This window comes from Parasteatoda tepidariorum, chromosome 8 (genome assembly GCF_982258835.1).
Source record: "Parasteatoda tepidariorum strain Cologne lab strain chromosome 8, Ptep-v5.0, whole genome shotgun sequence".
In the NCBI taxonomy this organism is placed as follows: domain Eukaryota; kingdom Metazoa; phylum Arthropoda; class Arachnida; order Araneae; family Theridiidae; genus Parasteatoda; species Parasteatoda tepidariorum.
Genome location: NC_141762.1, coordinates 2,618,743 through 2,630,771, shown reverse-complemented (window position 1 = coordinate 2,630,771; position 12,029 = coordinate 2,618,743). Strand labels below are relative to the sequence as shown.

The window sequence follows — 12,029 nt, the reverse complement described above, 5'->3', positions numbered from 1 at the left end:
CACACAAGAACCCGAAAGTCCTTCATTTCCAAAGCCTATCAGAATCACTGAGTTCTGTTAATTTAACATAGTGTGGAGATATTTCATTTTTTTCTCTCTAAAAAAAACTGTTTTCATGCTTATGATTTAGTGAGAAAGTTTTGAATTGTACATAAATCGTTATACAAACTTGCCCGAATAAGAAATGCTTCGTTAGTTAAGATAGGTTTGGCTTTTGTAAAAAATTTTTTCTATGACGACAAACATCAGAATCAGATTTGAACTGTTTAAAGCTTAGAATGGTAAAATTCAGAAAAATAATTAGTAAAAATAATTTCAATCGTACCGTAGAGACCCGAATATCTACAAAATTGCGTGGTAAGGCCACCACTGTTAACAGAAATTGCAGTTAATAATTAAAAAAGTAAAGGGGTAACACGAAAAATAATTTGAAAGTGTATTCATGCATGTGTATATATTTTAAGCATACTCTTGTGTTGTATGTTTAAATTGTACGTTCTATGTCTAAATCAATAAAACAGAAGGAAAAAAAATAATACTTGCATACTTCGTGAAAGTGGGCATGCATGAAAGTTGATGTATCAGGATGTTTAGTTATTTGTAAGATTCACGCCAGCAATGAAAATTTAGTAGTTCATTAGGACCATCTAGGTATTCATTTAGTGCTCTTAATATAATAGACAAACTAGAGAGAAAAATTCATGTTATGGTACGCACAACTCCCTAAAACTTAATTAGACTCTAAACTAATTATCTTATAATTAGTTTAAACTAATTATCTAGTAATCTTAGGTTAAAACTCAGGGGTCTGTCCAGGCCGAATTTACTACCGTTTAGCGGTACCTTCACAAATTCAACTTTAGGAAAAACGGTAGTTTCACAAATTCAATTTTAGGAAAAACGGTAGTTTCACAAAATACTTTTTCTTAAAATTTTATTTTTGTATTCCTTAAGAAACGATAAATCCATATTTTTGTGTTGATTTTTTAATATAATTTTTAATTTTTCACAAATTATGTCTAAATTTTCACAAAATAGGTACCTTTCAGAAAAACCTAGACAGACCCCTGAAACTAATCTGTAACTCCCTAAAACTAATTAGGTTCATTACCCCCCATAATGATTGAAGATTGGTAAAATGGGTATAAAATCATAATTTTTTTTTAAAGGTTCTAAGACGGAACTATTAAATTTATTTTACTGAAAATTTTTATGCATTTTATGCATAATTGGATTCATTAAGATTAAATATAAATCAAAATTTATCTATTTTGTTTGATTGTTTTGTTACAGTAATACATTCAAAAGAACATGTTTTGATATACTCCCTTTACCCCAAAGTGGGTATAGTTCTAAAATTAATATATATTTTACATAAAACCATCAGTTAATATTGTTTTATAAATAAAAATGTTCTTAAATAACTGTATCATGATTATATTTTTTAAAAAAATAAATGCAGAAATTTTTTGGGCTCATATTATCAAATAAAAGAATAATGTCCAATGCTATCAAATTAGGTTTCACTTTGGATGCATTATAATTTGCTGAACTCTACACAATTTCATTAAAAAGCTGGAAATCTGTTATAGTTTTTGGTTTATTTGAAATATGCATGATAATGTAATATTATAGTGTCAATTTAAAGTGTTTTTACTACTTATAGCAGACATGTATTTTTATTCAATTTAGTTATTTTAAGGAAATTGTTTTTTTAAAAAAAAGTATGAGAAACACTGTCACATGAAAGCAGATACTTGTGTTAAAACTCATCCAGTTAGTATATGGTCACTAAACTGTACCATTTATGCTATTTTGATTTTTTAAAAAAATTATTGAAATATATATTATATGTCTGTTATATTGTTATCATTCTTCTCTTTGAAAAATAAAATTTAAAAGAAATATTTTCAGTGTTAAAATGACTAAGTAAGGCTATAATCAAACAACTAAATTATTCATTACAATTATTAAGAACTATTTCATTGTGAAATATAGAGCATTAGACACTTTCTAAGCTAATGCGGAAGTTAAAAAAAAAATCCCTATTTTACATTTAGGTAAACCTAACCATATGCCCACTTTACCCCTCCTCAGAAAACAATTCATTATAAAAAGAATTTTGAAGTGTATTCTTAAATTTCTGTGTAGATCTGCTCTTTAGATGTCCCTCTACCAGTTACAACTAAAACTAATAGTTTTTTGACAGTTTTTAATGATATTAGAAGAAAATTTATCAACTAATATACTGTATAAGTTGATCATATGCAGATAGTTGGTAAACATTACATTTTTGATCAGTTTATAAAACAGTGAAAGAAAGCTGAAATAATGTTAATTGATAGATTCAACATAGAGATTAGAATGATCAGACCAAATAAATAAATAAACTAGGAAAACAGATCAAGTAAGAACTGAAAAAATATATATTAAAAATTAATTAACTGAAAATTATAAATTTTTACTTTTAAAGTTAATTTTAAAAGAGTAAAAAGTATTATTTTATTGATGAACAATTATTCTGTCAGTTCATGAGTGTAAAGAGCAGCATTTTGTGTACCACACATTTTCAGTTATTCCTTTTAAATTCCATACCACGCCCAGAACAATAAAATGAGTACAACAAATTTTCTTTTAAATACATGGAATTTAATGCAAAAACTTTTTTTTTGTTACTATTTTGCAAATTCCAAACATATTTCAAATTTGTGGAATAATATTGCATATTATTTCTCAGATATATGTGAAATAATATATAGCAAATTATTTCACAAATTTGTCACCCATGTGTATGATTTTAGCGACACTTATAGTGGAACATTTGGCAGCAATTTCCACCACACTGGCATAAATCCTACTTATTAAAAAAAATTCTCTTTGTGAAACTTGCATGTAACCTGCACCAGCAATAAGTGGGGCTCTACTGTGTTGTACTTTGTATTGTTTACTATTAAGCATTATTAATTATAAATTATTGAGTTAAATTAATGTTGAATTAATGTAATAAATGAAGTAGAAACAAATTGAATGATTTGAATTATAGTAGAAATAAAAACTGGTTAATAGATTTTATCAAAAGGATGTCATTTTTAAAAAAAATCATAGAAGAGTAATGTAAAAATAAAAGATTTGATTATGAAAAAGCAAAATGATTTACCTTTAATAATACCATTAATTTACCATTAAATAAAGTCTAAACTTATTCTGACACAGACAATGCAAGTATTTATATGTTTATAATGTCTCTAAAATGTGAGGTGCCTAATGGTATTTTTTGTTTTTAGCTAAAATAAAATTAGATAGGTTTGATGCATCATCTGTTGTTGTTGAAGGCAGTCCTTTGGAGCTCATTTGTCACCCTCAAGGATCTCCTGCTCCAAATATCAAGTGGTTTATTGGTAAATAATGAATATTTTTCTTGATTTTTTATTTTTATGTACTTAAAGAGTCTGTCCTCCATAATGTTTCTCAATTATCTTTTTTTTTGAAATTAAATTCAAGATTTCCCACTTAAGATTTTGTTAGCAAAATCTACAATAATTGTAGTTTTGTCAGTCAGTGGTAACAAAATGAGTGCTATGTGGATTTGAAAAATAATTATGTGTACTTGGGAAAAAAAAATCTAATAATGCAAATTTTTCTACTTTATAAGAAGAAATGAACTCAAGGTAATTTTATTCGTTGATGAGACTTATAACAATTCAAGTAGGAAACAGTTTTTACTTCTCTAGTAATGAGTTTTTTTTATTTTTAAAAATTTGAATATAAATGGGTAACATCAACTTTCTCTCTCACTTTATTTTTCATTTATTTATTTTTTTAAAATTACATTTGACATCAACTGAGACACAATGCTATAAAATAATGATCTCTAGCGAAAGAAAGAATTTTTTTTTACAATACTCAATGTTTAAAGTGAAAAAACTGCAAAAAAATTCATGAAAAGCAATTGAAGTTCGTATAACTTTTAAAGAAATTGGAATTACGATAAAAAAAAACTTGCATTAAGTCAATAAATAACAGTGTTTCTTTCAGCATGTAAAATTGTAACCATGTCATTGTATTTCAGCAGACTGTTAATCTGTCTGCATACAGATCAACTTCATGTTGATCTGTCAAGACAGATCAAAAGACAGATCAACATGAAGTTGATCTGTCTTTTTAATACGAAGTTTAGTAATTAATAATTCTAGAGTGTTAAATTTTTCATTTCATTTCGTCATACTCCTTGTACATTTTACTATATGCCTTGGTAATTTTAACATTCTAAGTATTAGTTGTTGTGCAACAAAACAAAATGTAACTTGAAATTGAACTTACAAAACAGGGTTGGTGCTTATAGAGATAGTTTATTTTCTTTTGGTTTGGAATATTCATTTTTAATTTTTATTTGATAAAATTATAGTTGTTCAAAAAGCGTTTGCTTCTAGGGAATCAAGAAGTGTTTGATGATGATGAAAGAGTGGAGCTTTTGGAACATGGAGGTTTGGCAAAAGGAAGATTATTGATCCAAGAAGCAGAGTATAGTGATAGAAATCATTACACTTGTGAGGCATTTAATCAATTGGATAGAGTCAACACTACAGTTTTCATTAGAATAAAAGGTAAATTCATTTGCTTTCTAAAAGATTGCTAATAGTTTTTATACAAACTATTATGAAACTATTGATCTATTTTATACAAACTATACATACTATTAGGGAAAGTTAAATTTTTCCCCTAATTGTGTTGATAGTTTATTAATTTTAAGTAAGTTTTTGGGCTGTTTCTCCTTTTTTTTCAATTGCCATACTTTACGGATTACAAATTGGAGTTCCCTGTAGCAGAATTTTTTCGAACTTTCTGTGAGATGCCTCTTTAGTGTCTTTCTGCAAGATATTTTAAATAATGACAAATATTTAAAGTATTAAGTTCCTGATTTAAAGTAACAGAAGCATTAACTTAAAAAAAAAAAAACAAAAAAAATTGGATAAAATAAAATATTTTTTTAAAATTGAATATGTAATATTTTTTTATTCTAATATGACTAATAATCTCGAATTTTATTGGGGGGGGGGAATTCATTAATTATTTCTTTTTTCGTATTTGTGTATCATCATCACATAAAAAAAATCGTGAAATCCATACTAGTAAATATCAAAAAAAAAGATCGATGACGAAATCACGAGAATCGGACTATTCAAAAAGGGGTTACTAAATGCGTGTTTTAATTTCGAGATTCTGTTGTTGTAATAAATAATATTGTATTAAAAATATAGAATTTTTAAAACTGTGGATATCAATAGTAGTAACTGGATAAGAAATAGAGCGAAAATTTCTGAAGAAAGGAAAACCAAAATTTTTTACATCACCACTCTTTATTTTTCCTTCTCAAATGACAATAGAAAAAGCTCAAGAATTATTTTTTTTTACTCCGATGTACGAGAAAGGCATCTTTTGAATATAAATCTAAAGAAAAGTTAAGATCTTTCAAAAATTTCTGCAGAAAAGAAAACCAAAATTTTTTACTTGACGAAGGAAAAATATTTCATAAGAACTTTGTAACATTCTGCAATAATGTTGCTGTGTTGCCACAGAATTGGAGTGTTTAAATCTCCTCTCATTTTTTAAGAGGACCTTCCTCAATCGATAAAACTCAACTATCGAAGAGGTGGAGACTGGAGAGAAAATTGTAAATATATTATTAGTTCTTTGCATTTAATTTTCAAATTTACTGATGATGAATATTTACTCAATTTGGCACTATCTTTTGATTTGTGTAAAATATAAGGCCCTCAGGCCATCAGAAATTGAGATGTAAGGCGTGTGGTATTTTAGATTCGCTATAAATTTTTTTCGCAAATTTATGCCAATACAGTTCTGCAATTATGCTCTTTTTAATATTAATTTCATAATTGTTTACAAGTTTATATGTAATAAAAGAATTCTTGATAATTCAAGATATAGTTATATTTTAATAAAGATTGTGGAAATTTTTCCTTTTCTCTAAGTGTGTTCTTTTATTGACTTTTTTTTTCCTTTTAATTTCTTTGTATTTCTTTAATTATTCCCTTTTATATGTTGTATATAAAAAATATTTTTTATTGAGAAGATTAGAACAACTATAAACTCTGAATGCTTTCCAAAAAATAAAAATGTTTTCTATACATCTATATTTCCATAAAAATTAAAAATAGAATTCATTAAGTAATCAAAAATTTGCTTTTAATTTTATTTATCAAATGTGTTTATTATAATGTGTTTTTCAGTGTCGACTTTTTAAACACCAAAGCTGCAATTAAATTTGTGGCTAAACAAAATTTTTTTGTCATACCATACATTTTTTGAGTAGATATAATTGACTTTAGATGTCTAAAATGTTTTATCACAATTATCTTTCAATATTTAAGTTTAACAATTAGTAAAAAATTTTCCTCCAAACTTTTGAGAAACATACCTTTTTTTTTTTTTTTCTCTATGTGAGTAAAATTGAAAACAAGTTTGTTCTAAGAATTCATAACAACATAAGACACAGAAAACAGGAATCTCCTCATACAATGTCACTTACTTAAATTATTCATTAGGGATAGCTTGGGATTAAAAGTAGCTGACCCTTGACTATCCTGTGTGAGAGCTAACTCCAAAAAAAAAAAAAAAAAATTACTGTTATTAATTTTCATGTGCAGCAGTTGAAGTGTAATTGTTTTTGGTTTGTTGTTTTTACAAAGTTTTCTTAATATATTTATTTTATATCTAGTTTTATCTCCAAATCTAATTATTTTGTAAAACTAAGGAACTAATGTATTTTCTGATTGGCAGTTTTGAAAAAGATAAACTTTGCTTAGTCCTTTTTCAACTTGCTATTTCCTTTTGCATTTTTTTTTCAGTTTGCTAACTCATTTTATGTTTTTTCCCTATTTACCGATTTAATCCTTTTAGTAGAGTAATAAATTTTTTAAAAATGTTTTTTTAATTTAATTATTATTTTAAAAAACAACACCGTTTCTCTTTTGAAAATAAAAAAAAATGTAATATTCAAACCCTATATTTCAACTCTTCATATTAATTTATTTATATTTTTTCTTGTTTTTTCTGTTTTCATTTTACTGTTGCTTTTAATATATCTTTTTAATATTAATATCATAAGTGTTTAGAAGTTTATAAAGTATGTAATAAGAAGAATCCTTGATAATTTAAAATATAGTTATATTTTAATAAAGATTATAGAAATTTTTCCTTTTCTCTAAGTGTGTTCTCTTTTTGAAAAAATTTTTTTCTTATAATTTCTTCTTATTTCTTTAATTATTTCATTTCATATGTTGTATATTTCAAATACATTTGGAGGATAGTTTAAAAAATTGTAATTTTAAAGGTTTTGGAAAGAAAAAAAGAAAGATTTTTCAAGGAAAAGACGAATTTCAGACTGGTACAAAATGCAAAAATTCAAATCATGAATTTTTTTATTCGAATTTATTTATTCTTTTAAAGAACGAAAGAAAACTGCAGATCTTAAAAAGAAACTGTTTCCTTCTCTTTCTTTGGCAGATTTTGGTAAGGCTCAAATTAATTTTTTTACCAAAAACGTGTTCCAGTTAAAAACAATACACCTCTTCATTTTAAGAGGAAATATTTAATGCTTGTTGTTTAAATATGTTAATTTTACTGAAAATTAAAAACCTTATAAATTACATAATTTTATGTGAAATAAAGGACATTTAAAGAAGTTTTAAAAATTAAATCAGAGTGGAAGTCTTCAAGGTGTAAAGAGAAAGATGCGAATGATTTCTGATATTGAGCAGATTATTAACTGTCTACCACTTTAATTAATGTGCACATTTACAGGTTATGCCAACTATTCATAGACAAAACAAGAAAAGAGCAGTATTTGAAAAATGAAGGAATTGTATTACATATAATTAATCGAACAGCATTGAAAAAAAGCAACATTGTAGTTTGCTGCTCACAGAGTTAGTTCATCCTTCTGAAGTTAATACATAAGTAGAGAAAAAATTGTGTTGTTTACCCCCCCCCCCCCCATTTCAAAGTTCAGTTATTATTTTTTTTCCCATTTCAAAGTTCAGTTAATTTTGCCCAGACCAAAAAAAAAAAAAGAAAAAAATCAGTGGTGCAGATCCCTTTTTTTTTTCCTGCAGTTACATGCTCTAAGGGATACCTTTATTTTTATGTCCCATTTGCAATTTTTGACGTTTTCATATTTGTTGTGCTTAAGTATAATCATAGGTGAATGTAATTTAAAAACCCAAGTCAAAATTCTTGATGGTCCCATCAAAAAAGTTTGATGGCCTATGTTGGTTTCAGTGAGACTCATGATGATCCAACATTTTCCATTATGTGTTCATGATTTTTGATATGCCAACAAACTTCCATCATTCCATTATGGATAATGCCATCAAGAGAAGTTTGAACCAACAATCCATGATGGTTCCAACAATGCATTTTCATGATGGTTTAATGGGAATTCTTGTTGCTTCTCAGAAATATACCACACATCAAATAATTTAGTTTTTTTTAATATTGGACCATCATAAATCAGTTCCTACATTGAGATGATGATTGTTCCAACATTTGTTTTCTAAGATACTATGATGGAAATTTCTGATGATTCTTAATAGTACATCAATGCGTTTCTATGATGGTTTAATAATAATTCTTGTTGGCTCATCTAGAATATACCATCAAAACAATTCAGGTTTTTTTATGTTGGCCTATCATAAATCAGTCTGGATTCCTACATTGCGGTGATGGTGGTTCATGATCGTTCCAATGTTTGATTTCTAAGGAACTATGATGGAAATTTCTGATGGTTCAACATGAACAAACCATCTAAACAAGTTGATATTCTTATGTTGGACCATCATAAATCAGTCTGAATTCCGCCATTGAGGTGATGGTTACTTATGTTGGTTACCATCAAAAATTATAATGGTTCATGATGGAATTATTGATGATTACCATCAAGATTAATCATCAAAAATTTTGACTCGTGTCTAGAATAAGTAAACCTTTGTTTGAATGCAGATCATCTACAAAATGACACAAGAATGTCTGATGTTCCTTTCCTTCATTTGTAGTTGTTACTTTTTTTTGAGCATTTTATAAATTTAAGATTTCCTTCCATTTTAATATCAAGTATAATGATAGTTTATCACATTGTCATTTCTTTGATTTTATATTTTGAGTATTTGAAATTTTGTGTGTTCAAAAGTAACATGAAGTACTTTTCATGAGTTTTGCTTATTTTTTTTCTTCTAGATAAACTTGCTGCTCTGTGGCCTTTCCTTGGCATCTGTGCCGAAGTATTAATACTGTGTTCAATTATATTTATATATGAAGAAAAAAAGAGAAAAAATTCAAACGATGAGCCTGAAACTGATCTTCCCACTGAAAAGTAATTATTTTCTTTTTGTTTATTTAGGGAAGCTAACTTCTAATATGAATGATGATATTCCATTTTAAGTTGTTGAGGAAAATCAGCATTGTGGTTTAAGTAGTTTTAATTTTTCTGTTCACATATTTAACATACTCAGGTGATTCATCAAAATATTCTAGCTGTAAAACAATGTATACATACAGTAAATATAAATAAAAATTTAAAAAAAAGTTATTTCATTTTATTTTTACATGTCAGTAAATTTTGAGATTAAGTTCATCATTTAAATAATTTTTTGTTTACATCATCTACCTGCTCTATTATTTGCTTCAATATTTTAATAAATATAAGTAAATAAAATTACAGTTATTAATTTAGATATCTCTTTCCAGCTGTGAAACTTTTTTTTTCTAATTTTAAAGTAGCTTCAATTTTCTAAATTGACATGGAGAGATCCCCCGTTTTTCGCGGTTAATGGGGACCAGAACCTTCCTCAAAAACTGAAAAACCGCTAAGTAGTATTTGCTCCTAGGAATTTTCGTGCATGCGGGTACACGAATGTTTTAAATATGTAAACAGTATTTATACTTTACACATTTAGGACAAAAATTAAAGCAGTATGTGTATTTACTTAAACGTGTCAGTGCTAATTAATAAGGTTGATTGCAAAGCTTTATATAGTAATAAACATTAATCAACGTTGCTTTCTGAGAGAAGCGTGTGGTATATGTACTCTGAGTCAACTCATCTCTTTGTTGAGATGATCCTTCTCTCTCGTGCATCAACATGAAACAACGCTCCTTTCCGCAATGTGGCTGCCAACATGATTGTATTTTTTCACTTTTATTTTTTGATGAATATTTTTGAAAAACCCGCAAAGCACTGAAGCCGCAAAACATGAAGTGCGAGGTGGCGAGGGAACACTGTATTATTTTAATGAAAATTGTTGCAATTACATAGTAAATTTTGCATGATATGCCATATTTGATTTTGAATTAGGTAATATTTTATCTGTTGGTTGAAGTCAGAAGCTAATATGGTTTGATATATACATAATTGTTTCATAACAGCTTGTATATCCTTTTGTACAATATTTTACAGTAAAGCGATGTAAGTCAATAAAGGACTTAACCTTAGTCTAAGATACTCAGTTATCTAGTTATAAGGCCCTAGAAACTTTATATTAGTTCATCTTTTCATAAAGCCAACAAGTACATTTTAAATTCATTTTGGTGGAAATGTATGATTTCAAACTTCTGTTAACTGTATTTTACTGGACAGTCAGCAAAATTTTATTAACTTTTAACAAAAGTTCTTTTTTATTACTTACCTAAATTTCAAAATATTTGACTTGCTAGTCTACTTTAATATTTTATGACATTTTTATTCAACTAAAACTGACATAGTTTAAAATCTTGTACGGCAGCATTTATTCAAATTGTTTTATTTAAAAAAAAGTTTCTTTATTTAAAAAGTTTCTACTAAATTTCAAAATTTTTGACTTACTCCTCTACTTTAATGCTTTTTACTATTTTTATTCAACCAAAACTGACCTTATTTGAAATCTTGTACGGAAACATTACTACAAATTGTTTTATTTGAAATATTTTTTATTTTTCAAAATTAGTAAACCAAGGCAATGTTCATTTTTTCCAGCAAGCACCATCGTGAGCAGAGAGGCAAAGGGCAAGATGTTAGACAAAGAAAATAAGAAATGTCAGGCTCAACTGGTCGATATCGTGATATTTTTTAATTATTTAATCATTCACTTGTTTTCTTCAGTTCATTTTTAATACCAAAGAAAAAAAGAAATATTTACACCCTTCATTTCATCTGTTATGTGGAATTATCATCGAATCTCCTTTTATAGTGTTACATCTTTTTTTTTTCCTCCTTTTTTTTTCAATGTTAAGTTTTTAATATTTATTCAATTACAAAGTACAACATGTTGAGTTATTATTTTGAAACAGGTGATTTCAATAACGATGCATAATTACAACGAGAACATTAGCAAATGCGAGTTTCTGTGTCTTTGTGTGTTTAACGTAGTTGATTGTCGTGCATAGAAAGGGTTTCATATTCTAACTTAACTAGAAAAAAACCTCTCATTCTTTTAGTGTGAATGTGCAATAAATTATATGCTCACATGTCTTTAAAAACAAAAATGTATTTTTCATATGAATGAAATTTTTTTGTTTGTTGTTGCAAATCATGGTCCTTCATGCTGTTCAATTTATTAGGGATGGCTGATTTGTTTGTACATATTATTTTGTTGGTATTTTCAGTCATTTACTGATTGTTAGCTGTTTCACTTCATTGGGTATCATTGTTAATTCTTTTCTTAAAATATAATTTTTGTAAAGAAATATATGAAACTATATGTTAATGAGATATATAAATTTAGATTAAATATTTGCCATAATTAAGTTTTTTCAGTCACTCTTGAAGTTTCTCTTATCAAAATTTAGGTTTATCTTTTATCCTAGAAAATGATGAAAATTGTTTATTAATTTTTTTGTTACACTTTTATTTAGTATAGTTACCTCATAGCATTGTTTTATGAGGGCAAATGTCAAGAGAGTATGATGTGAAATATTTTTAACTTGAGAAAAACTTTATAGACTTGTTTTTTTTTTTTTTTTTTTTTTTTAATTTTAGA

At 26.8% G+C, this 12,029-nt stretch overlaps 1 protein-coding gene across 2 annotated transcripts in view; it reads left to right on the top strand.

The window, feature by feature from the left end:
- Positions 1–11,182, top strand: part of LOC107454243 (basigin) — a 71,209-nt gene extending 60,027 nt beyond the window's left edge. For both annotated transcript variants that reach the window (XM_016071365.4, XM_087149719.1), the window contains 4 exons: positions 3,285–3,398; positions 4,431–4,604; positions 9,253–9,388; positions 11,027–11,182. In XM_016071365.4, the coding sequence (XP_015926851.3) occupies positions 3,285–3,398; positions 4,431–4,604; positions 9,253–9,388; positions 11,027–11,081 (479 nt within the window). In that variant the 3' untranslated portion in view covers positions 11,082–11,182. The remainder of the gene's footprint in view (positions 1–3,284; positions 3,399–4,430; positions 4,605–9,252; positions 9,389–11,026) is intronic.
- Positions 11,183–12,029: the final 847 nt, after the last annotated feature.